We start from the raw sequence: 25,700 nt of genomic DNA, 5'->3' as shown, positions 1-25,700 counted from the left end.
ACAAGGGGGCTCTACAGGCACCCGAGGAATGGTGTAGTGGTCAGTGTTTCTACTGTCAAATGGTTTAGACAGTGCTGGATTCTGTGCTGAAAAAAACAACAACAATACGGACGGACACCCTGATTAAATATCATTTCCCGCACAAATAACTTTTAATTACTTCTCAGTGAGAAGACCTTCTCGGGCTTCTGCTTTTCTCCGCTCATAGCTCAGGTCTGGCTTCCTTTGGCTTCTTGCAGCAGCCCAGCACCATTCCCCCCAGGAGCGGCTCTTTCAGAGATCTCTTGCACTTTTATTGCCGCAGGAAGGCTGCGCGGTAGGGATTGCCCTGGATCGTGCACGGCATTCCATTCTCGGAGGGCAGGTGTTAGGCCCACTCGGGTGGCGTCCCGCCCCGCTGAGGCCTGGCTCTCTGAGCCTCCGTTTCGGCCTAGGAGGGCGGCTACGAGGAAGAAAGGACAAGGAGAAATGCGAACGAGGCGCCAGCTCCGTGCTCAGCGGCAGGCCCGCAGGGGTGACAGGTTTCTGGCGTCAGTCTTTCCTCCACTAACTTCCTTCCCTGCACCAGCCGCCGGGCCACATGCCCCACTCGGTCATGATTTAGTGGCAGCGTCAAAACCAGATAACTTCCTTACACTTTTTAATTTTTAAAGTTGGCTTGTATTTGTTTGTGTATGTGTGCATACAGGTATGTAATCTCTACTCCTGACATGGGGCTTGAACTCACGACCCCTAGATCGAGTGGCCGGCTCCCCGGCCTCAGCCAGCAAGGCGCCCCGATACTTTCCTCACACTTTCATTCTTTCTAAGAATAAAGACCTAGTCTCTGCGGACGAGGTTCTTAACCCGGAGTTCGCGGACTCCACTTCAGAAGGTCTCTAACTTGCCGGACGGTACCCAAATGTTGGCACTAAGGGCCCACGTGCATTTTGCCGCCAGGACCCGCGTCAGGTAGTCAGGAGGGTTCTGATCCAAAAAGGTTTAGGAATCCAAGCGGTAGACCTTTCCTATTACCTCTTCTCAGACCAAGACCGCCGTTTAGCCTCATTTTATTTAATCCCAGTCCGCAGCGGGTGGGGCAAGAGGACTCCACGCCGCTCAAATCTTCTACAGCTCGCGGCCCCCGCCCCTAAAGAGGAGACCCGCCCTCGAACCCGCCCATTGCCCGCTCGGGGCGGGGCGTCTCTACTGGGCATGCTCAGTACTAAGAACTTGGGTTGGTCTCTTAGGCGGAAGCCGGGGCGGAGTGTGTGTGTTTTTTCCCAGGGTGTCCCGCGCTGCTGTCATGGCCGCGTCCGTGTTCCTGTGTCTGCACATGGAGTTCTAAGGCTGTGGGTGTATTCACAGGCACTGTCACCACGAGATTTCAGCGTCTTTGGGCCCTCCTCCTTTCACCTTCTTTAGTTGACTCCTGTGTGACCCTCGTAGGAACCTGTTTGGGCTGCAGCGATGTCCAGGGAGATGTGGATACCGGAGCTGGCAGTTTTGAGGGGCTTCCCCACTGAGGCTGAGCGGCAGCAGTGGAAGCAGGAGGGAGTAACCGAATCAGGTGAGAAAGGCGAACCTCCCAGGAACGTAGGCCAGCGTGTGGACTGTGAGGAGAAAGAGTGGCGGCGGCTGGGTTTTCAGTCTTCCGTGTTTGTTTTGTTTTTCTGCCCAAATCTAGCTGATTCCTTAAAGCTTTGGATTGTTGCATCCTTGATATAGCGGGTGGGGTGCTTGGGCTCTGTGCTTGTCTTTACCCCAAGCTTCTCACCGCCTCGGTTCAGTGATGACACCGTTGGCGATGTCAGCGTCTTTTCTAAGTCCTTAACTTTTATACAGTCATTTAATCCTTGTAATAGACATGTAAGGTAGATACTACATTTAATACCACTTTGCAGCTGAAGACATTTAAAGACATTATTTAAATAATTTATTCAAGGTCCCACCGCTGAGAAACAGAAAAGCTAAAACGAGGCAGCAAAGATGTAATTCTTGTGAACAGTACACATTTACAGGAGAGGTAGGGTTAAAAGGCATATTTACTAGTGATAAATGTAGGATATAGGCGCATCTGGTTGTGGGATTAAGGCTGGATCCAGAAGAGAAGTAACAATTTAGGACAGTATATAAGCGGGGTGTGTGTGTGTGTGTGTGTGTGTGTACACACACCTATTGTGTACACATACAAACAATAGGTGCTTCAGCAGAGAGGTAGTTTTTGAAGTCTGGTCATCTGGAAAATTTTCAGGGAAGAAGTCAGATTTGAGCTGAATTTTGATTAAAGAATGAGACAAGTGGAGAAGAACCCAGCAGGAAAAATCACAGGGATATTCATGGGGTCTTAGGGGAAAAATGAGTGAACCAGCTGTGCCTCAGGGAGTATAGTGTGGGTAGGAGGAGCCCGGTTATGAAAGGCCTTAGACCCCTGTTTATGGAAACTTTTCTCTTGTCAGTAGGAATCTTTTTGAATTCCCAACGGAAGGGTGACAATACAGTAAAACCTTGGATTGCAAGTAACTAGTTCTGTGAGTGTTCCTCAAGATGAGCAAACATTTCTAATAAAGTTTGACTTGATAAATGAACGATGTCTTGTGTCACTGAATGTCACATGATCACAACTGAGCCAATGGTTCTTGACATTTGCTTTGATATACAAGTGCTTGGATTACAAGCGTGTTTCCGGAATGAATTATGCTTGCAAACCAAGGTTTTACTGTACTTACTAATGAGGAATATTATTCCTGGGTCTAGCTTCTACCTTGCTGCTCGTTGTATGTATGAGCTGCTAATTGTAGAAGAGGTGATGTTTGTAGAATGATGGGAATTTGCTCAGTGCTTTGTGATTAATGTACAGTAGGCATTCTAAGGATATACATTTAAAAAATTTTGCATACTAAAATGGTAGATTTACCTAATGGTGTTATCATTTACAGTTTGAAAAAAATGGTTCTTTTGGATTATTGGACTAATTTTTTATATTGCAGAGAGTGGATCTTTCTTACAGTTGCTGTTAGAAGGGAACTTTGAGGCCATATTCTTAAATTCGTTGACTCAAAATATTTTTAACTCAACCACAATGACTGAAGAAAAGATTGACAGCTACCTTGAGAAGCAGATAGTAACATTCCTGGATTACTCAACAGATTTGGACGCAGCTGAAAGGTAGAATTTTATTTGAAATTTTCATAGAGAAACAGACTGAATACATTTACTAGAAAGACATTGGTTTAAAAATTTTTTTTTTTTCAACGTTTATTTATTTTTGGGACAGAGAGAGACAGAGCATGAACGGGGGAGGGGCAGAGAGAGAGGGAGACACAGAATCCGAAACAGGCTCCAGGCTCTGAGCTGTCAGCCCAGAGCCTGACGCGGGGCTCGAACTCACGGACCGCGAGATCGTGACCTGGCTGAAGTCGGACGCTTAACCGACTGCGCCACCCAGGCGCCCCAGGACATTGGTTTTAGTTGTCATTGGAAAACCTGTGCTGTCCAGTATGACAGCCCAATAGTCACATGTGCTTTTTGAGCACTTGAAATAGGGAGTGCAACTGACAGACAGAATTTTACATTTCATTTAATTGTAATTAATTTAAGTTTAAAAGAGCCTTATGTGGCTCACTGTTGTAATATTGGACGTTGAGACATAAATTGTTCAGGTTTCAGAAATTTTGTTTTGTAATACTTGGATAATCTCAATAACTGTTGGTTAATATTTTACATTTTTCCTAACAAAACTGAAATGGAATTAGTTGTGGTTACACAGTGGTTCATATTTGTTTCTCTATTCTTCAATGCAGACAACAGCTGATATTCCTAATTGGCGTAAGCAGTTTGCAACTTTTTGTTCAGAGTAACTGGACGGGGCCTCTTGTTGATTTACAACCTCAGGATTTTTTGCCATCCTTTTTGTTCCAGCAGTTCAGTGAGGTATGCTTTTTGGAAATGTCATATATGGTTATTATTGTGTTACTATTTTTTTCTTTAGGAACTAGTCTTTATAACCTGGAGTTAATGGCAGGTAGGAAAAAACAAAACAAAACATGACTGTATAGCTTGTACAAAGCCTAGTAAGAATGCTTGTTCATTGGTCAGATTTTCAACTACTTCCAGAAGTTCCATTGTCAGTCATAGACTCCTCATGGAACTCTCCCAATTTATGGAGCTCTCTTAGTTGCCCTTTTTACTAAAGTCCAGGCACCTGCACCAGTCACCCAGTTGCAGATATTACCACAGTTACGTAAAGATCTTTTCTGGCAAAGCAGCAAAACTGGAAATCTGTTTAATTTTATTGCAGGTAAGTTGTGCTGCTGTGCTTAAGAATGGATCCCATGGGTGGTTTCCTTTATATTACAAATACTTCTTTAAAGTGCCTGGCACAGAATTGCTCCATGGTGATAACAATTATTATCCATATATAAAGACAGTATTACTGATTGGCATTAGTATGTTATCAGTAGAACATACAGTTCGAATTCTGCAACAGTTTTTCAGCGCATATGCATGGAGCTTGGTGAGTATGACATACTCTATAAGAGAAGTGTGGTGACAGTGACTTATCCAGTCACCGCAGACATCTAGACATAGCTATCAATCACTAAGCCTAGAAAAAGGGCTCCTTAGCATCCGAAACTTTTGCAGCAAAAGTGACCTGTTTTCTGTTAGCAAGCTTCTCAAAATTAGAAGTACCAAATGAAAGGGGAATGAAATTATTAGAGATAAGTGTTAATAATCTGATGGTAGAGGGGCGCCTGGCTGGCTCAGTTGGTGGAGTGTGCGACTCTTGATCTTGGGGTCATGAGTTTGAGCCCCGTGTTGGGCATAGAGCTTACTTAAAACAATAAGTAAAATATATTAAAAAAAAATAATCTAATGGTGGTGTGGAAAGAGAAGTACCAAAGCAGCCACAATCTGATAGCTACAGTAATTAGCACTGTACTGTCAGTGTAGTGAGTCACTATATTAGGTTGCAGTAGAGTAATTGAAATTCATAATCCTGGCCCTAAATCGTTACTGAAAGGTTAAAGGATCATCTGTATCTCATGTCTAAGAAGGGAATTTTTTTTTTAAAGCAGGCTCCATGCTCGAGGTGGGGCTTGAGCTCACGACCCTGAGATCAAGAGCCAGATGCTCTACCAACTGAGTCACCCAGACGCCCTTCTAAGAAGGGAACTTAATCTGCACTTTACAGAGGTTTTCATCCAAAGTAATTAAACTAAAATCCCAAAGCTTATGTGACTTAAAGAGATCTGCTTCACTTTTCTAGAACTTTGCTATTATGCGGAACATCTCACTCCCTCTCTTACTGTGTATGAAACGGTTTCTGCCTCTTCAGTCCTTTGGCGTTAAAAACTCACCAAAGTCATAAGTGTGTTGAGCATGGCTCTGTGGGGCGAGTGGGGCTTAATTGACATGTGTTCCATCAGTTTGAGGTATTCTAAAGGTGAGAAGACAGAGGCTCCCGGTGGTGAAGGAAACTTGACAGGGGTCTTATAGGTGGGCAATTGGAAGCCACATTTTCTGGGTCCAAATCCAGTCCTCTTTCTGCTCTCTACTGGTGTAGAAGCACCTGTAAAGTCAGGTAACAATTCAAGGAAGTGAAAAGTAGGTTACATGAGAGATTTGGACTGTAAGAATATTGAAATTAACCAAATTAACCAGTATTGAAAGTGGATGTGTCAGACAGTTTAGTTGGGGGTGGAGTGTGAGTTGAACCTGAAGGGTGATGAGGAAATGGACAGGTGGAGAAGAGGAAGAAATGCAGTCTGGGTGCAGTCATGTGAGCAGAAAGTCAGAGGGGAGAAGAGCATAGTGTTTGTGGGAACGGGCTGCTCTGAGCTTGCTGGAGTAGCAGTAAAAGGTCAGACTTCATGGGATTCAGGCCAGACTGTAGGAAACCTTGAGACTTTGATTTTAGTTTTTTGTTTTTTTTTTATTAGAACTACCTCATACATTCAAAAAAGTGTATAAAGTGTATACAGTTTAAATAATAAAAGCCCTTGGTTCCCACCACCCAGCCTGAGAAACATTAGCAGCATTGAAGAACAGAGCTTCCTGACTGCTGTTCCCCAGATGTCGAGCCCTGTGTCATTGCAGTGTCCGTGTGGGGCCTGGGCTGGGTTGGGGGAGCCTGTGAACTGGTCTCCTCCGGTTAGCAGCATTTGCTAGTTCCTGCCGGGTGCCACTAATAATAGCATCTTCTGCGGATGCTGTGCCTTGGAAAAGGTTGGGAAATACTGCCTCAGAAGGTCCCCTGTGTGCTTCCTGATGGCAGCTCTGGCCCCCCTCTCCCATGAACCAGGCTCATAAATTTTGTGTTAATCATTCCATTGCTTTTCTTCATAGTTTTAGCACCTGTGTAACTCCAGGAAACATACTGTTTAATTTTTCCAATTTTTGAACTTTTATAAATAAATGACATACACTGTACATCTTCTGTGACTTGTTTAGTCTCAGTGATATATTTTTGAAATTACATCATTATTCACTTTTACTGTTGTATAGTATTCCAGTTGCATGACTAGACCAGAATTTATATGTCTGTTCTACTCTTGGCCATATGGTATGTTTCCTTTTTTTTCCCCCCCAATATATTACATACAGTGCTATTAGGAACATATCTTCTGGTAATCATTTGCAAGAATTTCGAAGCACAGCATACTGAAAAAATGATAGCGTTTGTTTGATGCAGTGTGCTAAATGGAGGAGGCCCTTGGGCTTTAGTTGGGTACCCTGAGGGCTGAGGGGATGGTCTTTTAACACACTTGTATACCCATCCCAGCAGGGAGTTGGGAAGCTCCTCTGTGGTGTATATTTCCGTATGTGGAATCGCTATGCCCTAGAGTATACACATGTTCAGTTCTTCTTGGTAATGTCAGATTGTTTTTGTTTATTTCTTTGTTTGTGTCAGGTTATTTTTAGAGGAATACTCAAGGGGCCCCGAGGTAGCTCAGTCTGTTGAACGTCTGACTCTTGGTCTTGGCTCAGGTCATGATCTCATGGTTCGTGAGTTCAAGCCCCGTGTCCAGCTCTGTGCTGACAGTGTGGGACCTGCTTGAGATTCTTTCTCTCTCTCTCTCTCTCTCTCTCTCTCTCCACCTCCTGCACTGACTCTCTCTCAAAATAAATAAGTAAACTTAAAAAAAAAAAAAAGACAAAAGGAATACTCAATTTATACTCTTCTCCAGCAATCCAAGAATTTGGAAGGTAGGGGGAGTTGAAGTTTTTAAACACATGAGTGCAGTCATTTCCCTGTGGTAATTCATGATTCTTGGCTCTTGTGAAGCACAAATATTTGTGAATATATTTTATTGTCATAGAGTATAGTGACCAAAGCTAAATTCATTTTCCTTGCCCACAGATCTCTTCCTGCCCCTCAGCAAGGTTCAGGGCTATGCTAATCATTAGCAAGGCTGCAAGGACAGGGCCAGGATCAACTACCTTATGGTGGTGTGGCCTTGTCATTTTTAACACTGTTTTCTGGTTTCTGATGCTAACCGGTCTCAGAGGAATAGCACTAAAGGTCCATGTCTGAGCAGTACGTGAGCTGTGCTGACAGCGGAGAGCTTGATGTGGGCTCGAACTCACAAACCGTGAGATCATGACCTGAGCTGAGGTCGGATACTTAACCGACTGAGTCACCTAAGTGCCCCTAAACAATCCTCTTTAAAAATGGACAATTTCCCAAAACCTCTGGAAACACATTTGGAACTCAGTTGCAATATCAGTGTTATATCTCGGGTGTAGGCAGAGGCTGATTTATTTAAGCAGAAGATAGAAAAGCATTTCATTTTTTCATGATTATGCAAGGTAGCACTGGGAAGAGAAATGTATTTATTTATACATTCACTCATTTATTTGTTATTTGTCTTGTTATTACCATCTCCTGAGAGTTTTGAATTGAAGAGTAGGAGGTTTAGTAACCAACCCCTGCTTTGAGTATCAGAGGTAATGATACCCCGGTGGTATATCATGGGCTGTCTCTGTCTCTTTGTATAATTTTTTATTTGTTACCCTAGTAAATTACTTGTTTGCTGCTTCTGTTTAGGGATTTCATTTGCAAGAGAATGATCTAAACGTATGCTAGAATGGTTAGTTATGTTTCTCATTTCAAAGTGATTAGAATATGGATTATTTTTCTTTTCTTTTTTTTTTAATATTTATATATTCTTGAGTGTGAGTGGGTGAGAGTGGGGGAGCGCGGGAGAGGGTCAGAGAGATGGGGAGACAGAGGGTGTGAAGTGGGGTCTGAGCCATCAGCACAGAGCCTGATGGGGGCCTCGAACTCACAAACCGTGAGATTATGACCTGAGCTGAAGTCGGATGCTTAACTGATTGAAGCACCCAGGTGCCCCACAGATTCTTTTTCTTAAAGGCATGTCATATCTTTTTGTAGTGTACCAGTTTGGTCTGGACTTTGGGAAATAAGGGTGGTTATATCCTTATTTTGACATCTTTGTGTGACAGAGAACTCAGTGAGGCTGCATATCTAGTCTCGGCACATTAGGCAGGTTCTTCTCCCAAGTTCTTAAGTGAGTATATCTGCTGGTATATTCGGCACCTCTGCATGGGGGTCTTGCAAGATGCCTTGTGCTCACGTGTCTCAGACTGAACTCATGGTGAGGGTCTCCCCCACACCTGGTCCTTTTCCAGTGTCTGTATCTTAGTAGCCATGCCACCATAAGGTAGTGGTCCTAGTCGGAAGGCTGGAAGTGATCCTGGCCCGGTTCTTGTATTCTTCCTAATGCTTAGCATAGCCCTGAACCTTGCCGAGGGGCAGGAAGCGGTCCGTGGGGAAGGCAACATGGGGTGCTAGGAAGAACACTGATTTGGGAGTTGGAAAACAGGCTGGAATCTCTGTTCAGACACTGACGTCTGTGTGATTTTTGACTGCACTTAACATTTGTGTCTGTTTCCTTCTAAAATTGAGGTAGTTGTAGTAACTTCAAAATAGTTTCTTAATTATTGAGGTTTAAAGAAAATTCCTCTGGCCTTAGTGTAGGTAGTGGTAAGCTTTGTTTGCAGTTTGGTGGTGCTCTTTCTTTATTCCTCTATTACACTTCTTGACGATGAAGGGAGGACAGCGGGTGAACCCACAGCTTTTTCTTTCTTGCCGGTATTGAATGCTTCAACAATGTATTTACCCAGGCACTGGCATTATTTGGATTATTTAATTTAATCCTTACACGTACCCTATAAGGTGTGGGTTCTATGATTTCATTTTGTAGTTAATGATGTTTCAGTTCAAAAATTTACCTATATCCACAAACTAACAAGAGGCAGAAAAAGGACACTGTCCTGTGTCTGTGAACTTGGAGCCATGTTTCTAATGGGTAAGCATTCCTGCTGTCTGTCTTGTGGCAGTCGTCAAAACTATACAGTGCACATTTTAGAAAACGCAGGTGATTTGTCCATTGTAGAAAGTCTCTGTTTAGCTAAAGATTGGGTTTTCCAAATGCATGTCTTTTTTTGCAGCCTTCTGTTCCCACTGGGCCATAGTTTTAGGCCCACTCAGCATTTGGTATGTAAGATCTAACTGGCTGTTTGGCTTAGGAATTTTGGAGCAGACCTGCTTTGTGATGACGTTTGCCAGCTAATGAAGCATATGTGAAATGTGTTTAATGTAAATACTTTAACATAGGGATGCTTTTTATTTTGTTGTAAGTAAATCTATAAAGTCATGAAACCTCTTCAATACTAACATTTTCTTGACTTCCCTGTTCCTCTAAAGTATAGGCATGTAGGTGGCCATCTGTTAGGGCAGCCTGGGTTTATAGGTCTCCAGGGACCTTTATAATGTTATGATTCTGTCCAGTGCCAATTGCTGTGTAATAGATTAATGCCTTTGTTTCAGAGTTGAATTAACTGGAAAATATGTGTTATTGTAAGATCTATAAAGATTAATATTTTGTTAAATTACATCATCTTGGCTTACTTTTTTTTTTTTTTTCTTTCAGGTCAAAGGACTGGATTCAGTTGTTCTGAATCTGCTTATTCTAGACGGGGAATCAGTCTACAGCCTGACCTCAAAGCCCATACTACTCTTACTAGCACGAGTTATTCTAGTGAATGTAAGACATAAACTGACAGCCATTCAGGTAAGGGGAGAAAAGACGGTAGGTGGTTCATACCCCGGGATGACAGTGTTTTGGTGTGTTTTCTAAGTCTTCTTTAGGTATATCACTTTAAAATCTAATGAAAATAGAGATGCCTGGTTGGCTTAGTCAGTTGAACATCTAACTTTGACTCAGGTCATGATCTCACAGTTCATGAGTTTAAGCCCCGTGTCGGGCTCTGTGCTGACAGCTCAGAGCCTGGAGCCTGCTTCATTCTGTGTCTTCCTCTCTCTCTGCCTCCCTCTCCCCTGCCACTTGTGCTGTCTCTCAAAAAGGAATAAATAAACTTAAAAAAATGTTAAAAATTAAAATCTAATGAAAATAAGCAAAAACTTTCTCCTTTTATGAGATTCATCTAATATAAAATGAGATTATATTGAGCCCCTTTAAAAGGATTGTATAGACGTATGTTGTGTATGTGTGAGTGTATGTAAATGTTGATTCTCTGAATCTTAAAGGTTTGAAAACATCCTTCATGGTCTTTCATGAATTCCTGTAGGGATAGTGAGCAGGAGGCAGGATTTTAGTCGATCTTGCAGTCGATCTTAATTACTGTTTCCTGGCCCACATCCTACCTTGGTTCATCATTTGGGTTGGATTTAGTAGAGCATTTGTTGAATGTCTGTTACGTTGTTTCTTTAGGTCACATATAAATTAGTGAGAAGACCTGCTCTACTCACAGAAAGCTACTATGCGGTAGGAGTGACAGAGCTCCAAAAGAGATACAAGCGTGTCTTTTGAGGGTTAGTGGAGGTCACCACCTGTACAGTGTGCCTTGTAGCTCCTCAGGCTGCACTGTGCTGTGAAAGCAGCTGTGGACAGTTTGTAAAGGAATGGTGTGTGTCTGTGTACCAATAAAGCTTTATTTATGGACACTGAAGTTGACATTTTATATACTTTTCACATGTTGCAAAATATTCTTTTGGTTTTTGTTTTTTTCCAGTGTTTTAAAAATGTAAAAACTGTACTTAGTTCTTAGGCTGTACAAAAATAGGAGTGGGGTGGATTTGGCCTGCGGACTGTAGTTTGCTGACTCCTGTTCTAATTGTGGCAACTTGAGGATGTAGACCCAGAAATGATAAATCTAAATTGTATGTGAAATCTCCCAATTTCCAAGTTTTGGCTGAAGATTTTTAAGAAAAACAGTATTTCGGTGGGCAAAATGTAGACTCGGGCTGTACTGTGTAAGGGCTTATTTTCCTAAGTATTTCATACCCGAGTAGGGGTAGGAAGGCAAGTTTTTGCCTCTTTCAGTGACTGTCATGACAGCCAGAGGAATTGGAATCGCTTGTACTGGAAGGGGTTTTACTGGATGGGCTTCAGATGTCAGAGTAGATATAAGGCCTTATCTTTGATTGTTTAGTCATGTTAGCTTGAATAAAAATTTTTTTCTAGAGTTGATCTGAGTGAAATGCTCTTTTCTAGAATGACTAGTATTTGGCTCTAAAGAAAGTGTCACTGAGGCATGGGGCTGCCAGATGACATTTTCTTTGTAGTGAGACTAGAGTAGTAAATGAGTGAGACAGTTTTAAATTTTGTGGTGGAAAACGTTCATCAGCCAGTAGTTAAGCATCTTTTAAAAAAAGATATATGTACTATCAAGTTAGGAGAACAAATAAATATTTGAACGGCTGGTTGTAAATGTCATACTTTGTGGGGTTGGAGAGACAAGTTACCTGAATTTCTTGGCAGGTTCTTTTTTTTTTATTTTTTTATAATTTTTTTTTTTAATTTTTTTTTTTTTCAACGTTTATTTATTTTTGGGACAGAGAGAGACAGAGCATGAACAGGGGAGGGGCAGAGAGAGAGGGAGACACAGAATCGGAAACAGGCTCCAGGCTCTGAGCCATCAGCCCAGAGCCCGACGCGGGGCTCGAACTCGCGGACGGCGAGATCGTGACCTGGCTGAAGTCGGACGCTTAACCGACTGCGCCACCCAGGCGCCCCTTCTTGGCAGGTTCTAAACAACTTTTGACTTGGGCTTACAATCCTGTTGTCTTGTTACCTATCACCATGCAGAGATCACTCTGTGCTGAAATCTTTCCTTTCAGTGAAAACAGGAAAGTTCTTTCTTCTTTGGGTCTATAATATGTCATTTTCTTTTTTTTTTTTATATATATATTTTTTAACGTTTATTTATTTTTGAGACAGGGAGAGACAGCATGAATGTGGGAGGGTCAGAGAGAGAGGGAGACACAGAATCTGAAACAGGCTCCAGGCTCTGAGCTGTCAGCACAGAGCCTGACTTGGGGCTTGAACTCACGGACCGCGAGATCATGACCTGAGCTGAAGTCAGATGCTTAACCGACTGAGCCACCCAGGCGCCCCTGTAATATGTCATTTTCTAAATGATGATATAAAAATGACTTCTTTGATAAATGAAGATAAAATAGTAAAGAAGTGTCCCATACTTAACCAAGTTAATTTTAACCTTTTTAAGTTAGCTTTGAATAGACGTACTCACGAAGAATATATCAAGTTGTTTATAATGATATTTTTGTGGAACTATAAAAGAAGGTGATTTTCCCCAAACCCCCTAATCTGTGAAGTATATAGACTAGTATTAGTAATATGTAAATGTTGAGTAAAAAGAGTCTTGGCTTCGAAATCAGACCAGAGTTTGTCTGGCTCAGCCGCATAACAGCTGTGTGACGTTATGCTAGTAAATTTCTCTGGAATATCAGTTTCCCTTATTTATAATTATTTTAAAAATGGGCCAAGCTGGCAAAGATTTATTGGGTGCCTTTTGAGTACACTTATGCTTCCTGCCTTTTAGGAGGTTATTGACTAGTGTGACTTCCTAATCAGAACATTCTGTCATAAGTGCTAAAATCAGGAGACAGGATCTAGAAACTAGAGTGAGGCTTCAAATGTCTTTTTTTATTAATGCCTCAGATTTTCTATTAAGCAATTCTTGGCAAACAGATAAGGGCACTTTTATTTTCTAGTAGAAAAATAGGCTATGCTTTATTTTTTTCACACTCCCTCTCACCCCAGATAAAGATTTGGGGTTAAGAGTTAACTTATAGATCTGATTTTTAAAGGTTCAGCATCTGATGATGTAGGTTTTCTTAAATTTATTTTTTTATGTTTTTATTTTATTTTTGAGAGAGAGACCCAGTGAGAACAGGGGAGGGGCAGAGAGAGATGGAGACAGAATCTGAAGCAGGCTCCAGGCTCCAAGGTGTCAGTGCAGAGCCTGACGTGGGGTTCGAACTCACAGACTGCAAGATCATGACCTGAGCCAAAGTCGGATGCCCAACTGACTGAGCCCCTGATGTCGTAGGTTTTCTTAAAAGGACAGTTCCTTTGACTCGCTCTGTCTGAATTCCCATGTCTAGAAAAGGAAGGGTGGGCTGCCAAACCTGAGTCACTTATTGCTGATGGCAGTTCAGGGATAGATAATCGAAATGTAGCCTGTCGTTAGCCTTAGTGATAGAAAAGAAGGAAAATGAGGCAACACCTCCGGGAAGTAAATGAAACATGATGTGAAACTTCTCTCTATTAGATAGTTCTACCTTTCCTCACAAGGACTAAGGAAACAGCATCAGTAATTAAGAAGGATTTTGTTACAGAATCAAAATTCATTTGTGACCGCACCATTGTTGGAGCAATGTGCTGTGGAGCAGTGTAGGAGGGAACCAGGCAGTTTACCCCTTAATCAAATGAAGACATTAAGTTCAAGTTAAAAAAAAAAGATGCTTTTGATAGTTAAGCATGATCTTCTATTAGTAGATGTTGCTTTTATTTATTTTTTAAAATGTTTATTTATTTTGAGAGAGAGAGAGAGAGAGAATGTGAGCTGGGGAGGGGCGGAGAGAGGGAGAGAGAATCCTAAGCAGGCTCCATGCTTTGTCAGTGCAGAACCCAAACCCATGCAGGGCTCGATCCCACAAACTGTGAGATCATGGCCTGGGCCAACATCAAGAATAGGATGCTTAACCGACTGAGCCACCCAGGTGCCCCAGTAGATACTGCTTTATTTATTTATTTTTTTAAATTTATTATTATTTTTTTAACGTTTATTTATTTTTGAGACAGAGACAGAGCATGAACGGGGGAGGGGCAGAGAGAGAGGGAGACACAGAATCTGAAGCAGGCTCCAGGCTCTGAGCCATCAGCCCAGAGCCCGACGTGGGGCTCGAACTCACAAACCGCGAGATCGTGACCTGAGCTGAAGTCGGACGCTTAACTGACTGAGCCACCCAGGCGCCCCAGTAGATACTGCTTTAAAAAAAAAAAGGAAAAATTGATTTCTTATACTTTCATGCAGTATATTCAAAATAGCATAGTTATAATATTTAGATGATTCAATGCATGGTCATACTTAATATTTTAGTGAACCTATCAAAAATATTTAGTACTTCTAACATGCAAACTCACCCATACACTCTTCACACATGTACACATACACTCATATACGCATAGTGGAAGATCCAGAAGGTTATAAGCCTTTGTCATGTATTTTTCCAGGGGAGAAGAATGGCACTGAGTCAGCTGAAGAGAGACTTTCACTCTTCACTGTACATACTTTTGTATTGGCTTTTTGATGTTTGTTGTTTTCTTTCTGTTTTTTTCTTTTTTAATAAGGAGCAAGTTATTTTTATTTTTATTATTTTTTTAATGTTTATTTTAGAGAGGACAGCATGAGGGGGGGGAGGGGCAGAGAGAGAGCGAGAGACAGAATTCCAGGCAGGCTCTGTTCTGTCAGTGCAGAGCCTGATCCGGGGTTCAAACTCACAAACCATGAGATCTTGACCTGAGCCTAAGCCAGGAGTCAGATGCCCAAACAACTGAGTCACCCAGGCGCCCCAAGGATCAAGTTTTTTTGAAATAGTGATCAAGTGAGAACAGCATCAGACAATAGAGAAAAACCTACTGTGTTCTCAGCCACAGTCAAGACACTGTATGAAATTCAGTCTCTATCCTCAAGAATGTTTGGACCAGGTAGAGTTATACTCTTGAATAACAAGCACCTGATGCAGTGCTAACTTCTAGGAACAGTGTAGAAGTTCAGAGAAGGGAGAGACTAATATGTGCCACACTCGTGGGAGAAGGCTTCATGGAAGGGTCTCGCCGGGTGTGGAAGGGATTTTCTTAGTTTTGGGGAATATTTGAATCCAGGGTATTCTTTGCAGTGTAGTTTGTGCAAAATATATTGCTCTGAGGAGGACCTAGAGATGGGCAGGACGTGATTTCTTACCTTATTGGGTAGATGGTGAGCTGAAAGCTAGGGATGACCTGCGTGAATCAGTGGACTGAGTTTGCAAAGGAGGTAGTACAAATAATATGCTAGAAGTTCAGAGCAGAGAAAACATCACTGCCCCCCTATGCCCACCGCACTCCCTGCCTCTGGGAGGTTCTTGCTGGAGTTCTGCTGGGCGAGTTGCTGCCTGGTTTATGGCGCTGAGGGGGTGCCATGAAGGAGAAGGGTGCTGACAGCAGCAGACGTTTTAAAGGACGAGGTCGTAAGTTCTAAACGGCATCAGGAAGCCCAGCTGATTTAAAATACAGGCTCTGAGAGAATGGAGCAGAGGGGTTCTTGCGAAAGAGGGAGAAGCTGATGTGAGTATCATCGTCAAAGACAGAGCAGTGGGCGGATAAGTTTGTCGAAGAGTAAGTTTAATTTTGCAAGTGTTAAAAAAAATTCTAAACACTAATTTCAGTTAGTGGAAAAATTGTTTTCCAGAGGGGCCTTTACTGTCAGTTTACATGGTTCTTTTTTTCCCTAGAGCTTGCCATGGTGGACTTTGAGGTGTGTGAGTATTCACCAGCAGTTGCTGGAGGAGCGCTCACCGCAGCTCTTTGCTCTTGCCGGAGACTGTATTGGGGAAGGTATGTAGCAGATTTTGTTTGATGCGGGCATGAAGTTCTTGGCTGAGATACTCCTTTTCAGTTTAGTTTTTTACAGGTAATAGTAACTTCTTGGTTGAGGTGGTTTCTTTTTCTCCCCTTTACTTCTGGATGTGGAATATCACAAATTATTAGGGTGTCAGATTATACAATTTCTTTTCACCTTTGAATTTAAAAAGAGGTCATCATTGTAATTTATATTACCTATTTAGAAAGTGATTTGTTTTATGTAGGTTGCCATGATTTTATCACAAGTGGCTTACAAGTGTTTTAATATTTTGTCTGTGTTTTAATCTGAGAAGCCTCTTTGGAAACTAATGCAAACTTTCTTTGTTTAAAAAAAATTCCTTCATTAATGAGTTGGAGTAAATTGTGCCAAATGACATGCAAAATAGAAAATTATTTATCCTCTGTCCTATTGAGTACATGAAGAAAGCCTTTTTTTTTTTTTCCACATTTGGTAGAAAATACATTTTCCTAAGGATGGCAATAGGTGGAGAGACATTTTTACATTTTGTATTATTTTTTATTATAATACGTAATATGCATGTACAAAAGTACCTAAAATATAAATGAAAGTAGAAACCACACACCTCTGTCAGTGCCTCCCACTGCCTTTGCTACACATACCTTGCAGGTTTCCTAGGGAAGCATTTTGAAAAGAGAAAAATCTTGGGTACCTTGATACTTGGTTTCCCTGGGCTTTTGGAATGATTCTTCTTAGCAAAAGTTGCCAAACAAATCAAAACAAAAACAGATTCTCTTGTAGTGAAGGAACACTTGAACACAGATGAACTTGGACTTGGTTACAGACTTCGGAGTTACAGAGAAGGGGTTTGACCTTAGGTGTGTCTGATTCCAAAGCCCATGGTCCTTTCACCATAACAAGAGTATGTATGGCGTGAGTATGTGCACACGTGCGTATGTGTGAACAGTACTCTCCCTTCTCCATGGTCTCCATCTCAATGGTTTCGGTTACTTGCAGTCATCTGCGGCCTGGAAGTAGATAATCCTCCTTCTGACCAATTGTCAGAAGGTTAGAAGAAGCCTAATGCTACATCACGATGCCTGCATCAGGCACCTTACTTCCTCTCATCACACCGGCATTTTATCATCTCACATCACCACAAAGGAGGGTGAGCACAGTACAGTAAGATATTTTGAGAGAGAGAAAAGGGCTTGGCTCTACTGTGGTTTCTCACATCCACTGGGGCCCTGGGACCTGTCCCCCTTGGATAAGGAGGGCCGTGGGGGGGAGGCGGTGGTTTTCGTCACTCTGGGTGGAGAAGCAGTGATCTGTACTTGGTGGAGTAGCACACTCATGAAGGCATAAAACGACTCTTAACATGTGTGCATATGTCATTACAAGAAGCTCCCACACCTTCCTGGAGTCTGTTTCCTTCAAGGGTACCTCTATGTAGTAACAAGCTAGGCCAGAATACAGTGGAGAGAATGTTAGTTTGTGCAGCAGTAAATACTACTAAGCTAGGTAATTTAGTTGAAATTAATGTCTCAATTTTGTTGTTGTTATTTTAGGATAGAAATACATAAGCATATGCTAATCTTAGATAAAATGAACATCTGTACATTATTCAAAGGGAGAAAGTAAGGAAAATATTCAGTCAGTATGATAATTGATTCATTTATATTGTGTATGCCAACTGAGACTTAGACCATTTATATTCTTTCAGGACTTTAGGTAATGCAAGGCTATGAAACAAGCAAGGGCATGTTAAATCAAATTTTGTGTGTGTGTGTGTGTGTATATATATATATATATATATATATATATATATATATTCTGCTATGGGATTTAAACCTGACATATGATAGATTAGTTGTTTTATTACATGTAAGGAGTTTACTTTTCTGTACAATGGTAATTCTTTTCTTTCTTTCTTTTTTTTTTGTAACGTTTATTTTTGAGAGAGAGAGTGTGAGCAGGAGAGGGGCAGAGAGAGAAGGGGTCAGAGGCTCCCAAGCCAGCTCTGTGCTGACAGCAGTGGGACTGACATGGGGCTGGAATTCATGAACCATGAGATCATGACCTGAGCCAAAGTCAGATGCTCAACTGATTGAGCTACCCAGGCACCCCTATACCATGGTATTTCTTAAGTAACAGAACTAAAAAACAGACTCTTGCTTTTTCTGACCAATAGTTTTGGTTTAATGCTTTTGGATTATAAAAGATTTTTATGAGCAGATTTAGCCTACTGAACCATCTTTATTTTCACTAAGACTATAGATTCTCTAGACTGGAGCTCCTTGAGAGCTGTTTTTGTTTGTTTGTTTGTTTGTTTTGTTTGTTTTTAAGCTTCTTTCTACTTAGCATAGTGCCCGGAAAATAGTAAATAATTAGTACATATTTGTTGAATAAGAACAGTTAAGGTTTATTGAGGCCTTTCTACATGCACTTTTAGAACTCCATCTGTTCTCCATTTCAGTAGCAACTTTTATCTGACTTAACTTCTGTACAAGAGTTTTTCAAAAAGTAGAATATTACAGGTGCACCTGGGTGGCTCAGTCGGTTAAACATCTGACTCTTGAACTCAGTTCAAGCCTTGATCTCAAGGTCTTGAGTTCAAGTCCCACCTTGGGCTCCATGATGGGTGTGGAGCCTACTTAAAAAAAAAAAAAAAAAAAGGAATATTACAGCAGTTAGGGGAAAAATTGATCCTACCCAGATGCCATATGGACTTTGAATCTCTCCTAATAGCATTGCCTAAGGGTGGAGTTCTCTTCAAAATGAATACAGACTGAACCTTGGAGAAAATGAATACCTGACGCCCCATTTAGCAGACATGTTTTCCTCTGTATTCAGTAAAATGAAAACTGTGTAGACTGAGTCTCCCCCATTCATGCCATTGCATATTTTTGACATGACGTGAGGTATACTCCATAAATGAACATAGTGCAAAGGAGGAAGAGGGGGGTGAGCTTCTAATTTATGAAATTGGGTAAAGTTTTGAAAGGCAAGGATGACTTTAACATCATCGATAGTTATGGGGAGAAAAGTTGCCTTTTCCAGAGGATAGTGAGAGCATTTGAAGTAAGATGGCATCAGGATTCAGCCCACTGTTTAATTTTGCAGAAAGGTAATTACATTACACTACTTAGGATATTATACGGTTTCCTGTGCTTCATTATACTTTTATGGAAAACTGGTTAACAAAAAGTGAACAAAAAAGATGTCACTAGGAGTTGTTTTTGCTTTTTATGGGAAATCGAATTTGATGCAGTTGTTATAGCGAAAGTCACATTTCTTCCCTTATTCCTATATTATATAAACTTGCATTTATGGCTACGTTTTTTTTCACAGCACAGTGACTAATGTTCATAATTATTAATTATTAAGAAAAGAAAAAGTAACATTCCTTAAGTGCCATTTTATTTTATTATTTTTTTTTAATTTAGAGAGAGAGAAAGAGAGAGTGAGTGCACAGTGGGGAAGAGGGACAGAGGGAGAGAGAGAGAATCTTAAGCAGGCTCCATGCTAGGTGCAGAGCCTGAGGCAGGGCTTGATCCCAAGACCCTGGGGTCATGACCTGAGCTGAAATCAAGAGTTGGATGCTCAACCGACTGAGCCACCCAGGCACCCTCCACCCCCTGCCTTATGTGCCATTTTAAAAAGGAAGGACCATATGATGTGTTTTAGAGAGAATTCTATTCTATGGGGTAAAATTAAGTTTCCAAACAGAAAGGGTTAACTAAGATCTGGAAAATATGACTTGTAAGTGACTCATTCCCCAAGTGGTCTTGATTCTTTTCTGCAATATATTTCAGCATATCATTTACTTTGCCTTACAACTAAGCATTTTTTATGTTGCCATTCTAGGCTAATCAACGACATTTTTCATTTTATCTAGTCATAAATTCGTCCATTTTGGCTATGTTTAAGTAGGTCTGCACATAGTCTTCAACTGCAACATTTCATAAACAATTTTATTTAAAAAAATGTTTTGTTCTGGGATTTGACCCAAATGTTGACCAAGCAGTCAGTTACAACTGAAATATTACTCAGTGTCCAGAGAAGGATATTGTATTTGAAATGTTGCCCTTGAAGGATCATCAAAAAGTTGGCAGGATTTTTTTCAGTCTATGAAACATAAGTGAGGATTTCATGAACAACTGTGGTCGTTATATTTTTGTCCAGGAATGTGACATCAGTACAGTGTTGTGGAATAGAGCCCATCACACTGTCAGCAGAACTTTGCTGGACTGATCACATGTATGAAATGAGTTAAGTTAGAGTCTTGCAAAGTATGCTCTTCAGTGTGATCTAGGCACTCTTTTTGATGTCACACCAATGAAACCCATGATTCTCTAAAAGATGGCTTAGATGCACACACAACCATTTATTGTGGGAGCGTATACCGAAAATGCATTTGATATAGTGCATGAGATGTAATATTGTAGTTTAGCTCTTCGAAATTGAGCTTATGAAGAAGTTAGTGTGTAAGAGAAAAGTTTGAAATGCTTTGTCTGGGAGTTCTGCTATAACATCTATAGGCCACTCTGTAACTCTCGGGTTAAGTTGTTTCCTCATCAAAAGAGCTGATCAAAAGATTAATCTCTTGGTGACTGATGAGTGCGTTGATTTAAAAAAAAAAATTGATACTTTGCAATGAGTGTTATTAAATATACTAAACATATTATAACTATCTGTAGGAATTTCATTTTAAAATAGCCTTAAAATAATCTTATAAGAAGAGATTTTGGTTTTAGCACACATTTTAAATGTACTGGTTGACATTTGTATCCAGAAGGTCATGAATATTCATTTCCATGGAGAACCTACAGGTTTATTAAAATAATATACATCTACTGAGTTGACATGTTCCTCTCTTTACTTAAACCTTGAGTCATCCAAAGCTTGAAACTGTGTGTTCATAATTGACTCATTGTTTTCCATGATACTGTGCATCTAGCCAGTTCTTAAATCTTACCAGTTCTTCCTTAAGGGTCCCATGTACATCCATTCCTACCACTCTTATCCAAGGCCATGTCTGAAATCTTTAGTTTCGAAAGGCCCTTTAGAGATTATTTTGTTCAGCTAACTAACTCATTTTACAAAGACTTGTGACTCAAATTGCCCAAGAGCCAGACCTATGATGTAGAGTTTGTAACTCCAAATCCCTCCCACTCTTCTTTCCATTATATTTCTGCAACTGGTCAGTAGGGCAGAATTCTAGTATCTGATAAGGATAATGCAGTTCGCATTTCTACAGTGCTAGCACTGTACTAAGCCCTGCACTAAGTCTTTAAGTATATGAACTAGTTTATTCCTCACAACCACTCTTATGAGATAGAACTGAAGAGTTTACAGAGGATGGTAGAGTGGTGCACGTAGTGTTCTTTCCTTTTTTTTTTTTTTAATAGCCTTTTTGAAGAATAATTAACCTACAGTATTTACTCATATTTTGAAGTGTGCGATGATATTTTACACATGTATACACCTGTGAAATTACCACAGTCAAGACAATTAACAGAATATGATGTTTTAAGATCTGGCTTTTAGTTTCTCCTCTGTCACTTCGACAGCTCATCTGACTTCCGAACTAAGGATTCTTTCCATGTAAACTGATCTTTGAAGCCTTTCCAGGTATAAAATAATGTGATTCTTCTTAGGCTAGCTCTCCACTCATCCTAATGCTGGAATTCATTGCAAGATGGTATCCAAAAGAGTTACTTCCTCTTCCCTTGGGAACTTTCTGAAATTACTTTGAGAGAGAATGCATTCCATTGTTAGGATCTGTAATTGCCGCAATGTGCTTCCTTTTATTAATTAAAAACATCTGTGATTTTGTCACTTATAACTGCTAGCCAGAGCTGTGCTAATATAGTAGCCACTAGCTATCTGTGACTATTTAAATTTAAATAAGTAAAAGAAAAAGACATAAAAAATTCAGTTCTTCAGGTTCACTAGCCACATTGGCAGTGCTCAGAAGCCATGTGTAGCTAATGGCTGCCACTTTGGACAGTGCAACTAGAGAATATTTATATTGTCAGAGAATGTTTTGGACAGGACTGCTGTTGAGCAACAGACAATGACAGGGTAGGTCTGTCCTTCTTTCTTTATGACCAGCCCCCAGTTACTTAAGGCTACTGTCACTGTCATTTCACGTCTGAAGGGTTGTCCCTGACTTGCAGACTCATTCTTGGCCTTTGTTCCCTCTCCCTCTATGTTAGTACTGGATTGGTTTTTCTAAATACCATTTACATCATGTCCCTTTTTTGCATTAGGAAAGTCTTTAATTGTTCCCAGTTTTACCTTTGACTTTATATTTGCTACTTAATTTGATATTTAATACAAATTGTTTTTAGAATGCTTGCTGTGTTTCAGTCACCGTGCCAGGTGCTAGGGATATTGAAGAACTCAGTGGGGCAAGGGCAAAAATTACAAGTAGAAAAAAGGGCATAAAGGGGATAGGAAGGGATGTGGTTAATCTAAACCTGAGAGATCAGAGAAGGCTTCACAAAGAGCCTCATGCTTGAACTGACTCTTGAAGAATTAAGAATTTATTAGATGAAGCTGGAAAAGGTATATAACATGTATTAAGAGAAGTACAGAGACTTGAAACATCTCTGTGGGTTTGGGAATTTGGGTAGTTTGGAATGGCTGGAGCAGAGTGTGAGGGTGGGTTGTGTGGCAGGTGATGAGGTTGAACAGGTAGGCAGGAACTGGTCCTTAGAACATTGGATTCCATCTTGATGGTTGCTGTCAAAAGGTTTTTAAATATTTGCATACTCCTAAGACAGTTATTGAGGGCCACCTATGATAGGGGGTACATAGAGCAGTGAACCAGACTCACGTGGGCCCCTCTTTTGTGAGCCTTATGGTCTAGAAGTGAATTGCAGCCAAATTTCTACCCATCTTTCAAGGCCTGCCCTTCTGAAAAGGTTTGTTCAACTATCCTAGTCTTAGGGATATGCCCCCTTTGGTATTTATGATCAGTACCATACAATTTCACTTCACAGTAATTGTTATGTGTCTTCTCTTCCTAGCTCTTCTTTTCCCCATATCTTGTTAGCGAAGATCAGGGCTTAAACCTTGCTATAGGATCTGGTGTAATTTGAAGCATGTATAATAATTCAGTAGATGTTTATTCAAAGTCATAGGATAGAAGAGAGGGAAATTGTTGAGGAAGGGAGAGAGGCAGGAGAAGGATGGAACACCGGAGGAGCAGCAGTAGGAAATAAGCTTGCGAAGTATGGAGATAGGGAGAAAAGGATTTTTTTTAGAGGAAATGAGTTGGCGTTGGCTAGCGCTTTCCTGTTTAGACATGATGTCACAAATGTGTAAAGGCTGGCTTACGGTTATGGATTCTTAGGATAATTGTTTTCCCCCTTCTCCCAGTGCCACTTTTCTTGCTGACCTCTTCTGCATGGCAGACTTAACCTCTTTTTTTAACCTCTCAGTGAAGATACAGTAATTTGGGTCTCAGCTTTGAATGGACTCTCCTGCTGGATTGGCTACTTTGGGTGGGTCTAGGCCTCATCTTCTGTCTTTGGTGTTCCTTGCAGCCATAAAAATGGAATTCTAAGGTCCCTAAGGTTTGGTAGATAGCTTCAGGGCAGAATATGGCTTTGGTGCTTGCGTAATTCCTGAGGTTCAGTTTTCATTCAGTTTTTGTTCTTTGAGGATTCCTTACTTTCTTCTCAGCACAGTGGTATCAAACATCTTATTTATTTTAGTTTATTTATTTTTGTTTATTTATTTTTACACTTTATTTACTTGATTGAAAGCCTATGGTACATACAGTGTTTAACATAGCTGACTTAGCTTTGTTTACACTGACTCCAATGTGCTATATTTGGGTTTTCTGTGCTTGAGACTTTGCCCAGTTGCTGCTGTTGCCATTGGTTTGTTTTCTTTCAGGTCAGGAGCAAGGTGGGTACTTTCATATAAAATCTTATTTTTAATTTTCTCTCTGGCAATTGTTTCCTGGGTTTTTAGCTTGTATAGTTATACCTACAATGGAACCAGCATCCTAAAGCCACTGAGATAAATCCTCCTACACCAATATCACATTATCTCCTAAATCTACTAGTTAATAAAAGATGTTCAAGGCCAGCCACAACAGATCCTAAAGAGCCATTCATATAGTATTGAATCCCACGCCCAGGGAATGTTTTCAGCATCTAAAATTCCTAGGATCTTAAAGGGCTTTCCCGTGGTGGGTTCACTTGGCTCTGGCCCTGTAGCCATGAGTTCTGTTATATGACTGCGGCCCTCCCTGGCCTGCACTGTCTATTAAACATTTTAAGTCCAGACTTTAAATCTATCTTTTAAAAAAAATTTAATGTTTTATTTATTTTTGAGACAGAGAGAGACAGAGCATGAGCAAGGGAGGGGCAGAGAGAGAGAGAGGGAGACACAGAATCCGAAGCAGGCTCGTCTCTGAGCTGTCAGCATAGAACCTGACACGGCGCTCGAACTCATGAACCGTGAGATCATGACCTGAGCCGAAGTCGGACGCTTAACCGACTGAGCCACCCAGGTGCCCCTAAATCTAGCTTTTTAAAGGTGTTTTTATTGGGAAAGTAATTGGTCATACTGTTGGAATTTAAAGATTAAACTAATTCTTTAAAAAAAAAAAAAAAAAACCACCCAAAAAACAAAAAACCATGGCTTGTCTTCCTATTTTTATTCAACAGTCTTTGACCCCTGAATATATGAGCTACAGAAGAAGTAGAAAATGAAAGCCAATTACTCTAATATCCACCTGAATACACACAGGTAGGTAGGTAGATAGGTAGGTAGGAGGGAAGATAGATACAGACAATCAGCTTTGAGCATTTATGTGACTTAATTATGTGTTATTGGGACAGTTTAAATTTGACAGCCTTCCCTAGACTTACATGGTCTATCACAATGTCATAAGTCTACTTACATGCAGAAATGGCCTTTCTTTGGTTATTGAGAGGTTTTTAAAAAGCTTGGCCAAGTTTTACATCCCTTGATATATATTGCATCCAGAACCTTAAAGGAAAATTACTTTACTGTTGACAACTAAGGAAAATTGTGTCACTTGTGAACTGTGCTAAGATGATAGAAGGTTATTGTATTTCTGAGAAAAATGGCTATACACTCAGGAATAGTGGGCAGATAGAAGGAAAAAAATTAATAAAAAGCACTAAGAGCACTGAATATCATCATTTCCTGCTTTTCTTGAGTTTGGTTTGTGTGGAAGAAATCTACTGATAGAGTTTCGTTGTGAGAAATTCATGTTTGGATGCCTGTCTGTCTTTTAAAGTAAGACATGTACATCTCTGCTTACTCTCTGAGTCCAGAGAATCTCTTTAAAAAGGACTGGCAGTATATAGAAAAACACCTCTTCAGACTCATTTTAATTTCGGTTCAGAGTAAAATAAAGGATATCTGTTTCTTAGCTGTAAATGTTTGTCAGATAACTAGGTGATGAAGGAGGTTGGGTTGTGTAACATCACCTCTATATTCATTCTGCCAACTTCCCCCTCACCCCTGTTTTTTCCAATAAGTGTGGATTCACATTCTGGCTTTGCCACTTAACAACTGAGGTGACGAGTGAGTAAGCTATCTGAGTTCAGTTTTCTTTTCGTTTCTTTCTTTTTTTTATTAGAGAGAGAGAGCTTGCACGTGCACATACGCAGGGAAGGGGCAGAAGGAGAGAGAGAATGTTAAGCAGGCTCCATGCTCGGCATGGAGCCCGACAGGGGGCTTAATCCCTCGACCCTGGGATCATGACCTCAGCCAAAATCAAGTGTTGG

General features: G+C 40.7%; 1 protein-coding gene and 1 pseudogene across 1 annotated transcript in view; one reads left to right on the top strand and one right to left on the bottom strand.

Annotated features, from left to right (window-relative positions):
• The first annotated feature begins 1,353 nt into the window (after positions 1 to 1,353).
• TTC27 (tetratricopeptide repeat domain 27) overlaps positions 1,354 to 25,700 on the top strand; it is a 186,203-nt gene continuing 161,856 nt past the window's right edge. The window contains exons 1-5 of the mRNA XM_047068790.1: positions 1,354 to 1,549; positions 2,970 to 3,147; positions 3,783 to 3,912; positions 9,939 to 10,079; positions 15,830 to 15,932. Of these exons, the coding sequence (XP_046924746.1) occupies positions 1,450 to 1,549; positions 2,970 to 3,147; positions 3,783 to 3,912; positions 9,939 to 10,079; positions 15,830 to 15,932 (652 nt within the window). The 5' untranslated portion in view covers positions 1,354 to 1,449. The remainder of the gene's footprint in view (positions 1,550 to 2,969; positions 3,148 to 3,782; positions 3,913 to 9,938; positions 10,080 to 15,829; positions 15,933 to 25,700) is intronic.
• Positions 23,730 to 24,159, bottom strand: LOC124503213 (cytochrome c oxidase assembly protein COX20, mitochondrial-like; annotated as a pseudogene).

This window comes from Lynx rufus, unplaced genomic scaffold, assembly GCF_022079265.1.
Source record: "Lynx rufus isolate CCGP_SWC_20201006 ecotype Redwood Valley unplaced genomic scaffold, mLynRuf1.p SCAF_8, whole genome shotgun sequence".
In the NCBI taxonomy this organism is placed as follows: Eukaryota; Metazoa; Chordata; class Mammalia; order Carnivora; family Felidae; genus Lynx; species Lynx rufus.
Note: the sequence above shows the minus strand (reverse complement) of the source record. Positions and strands in the feature narration are given on the sequence as shown.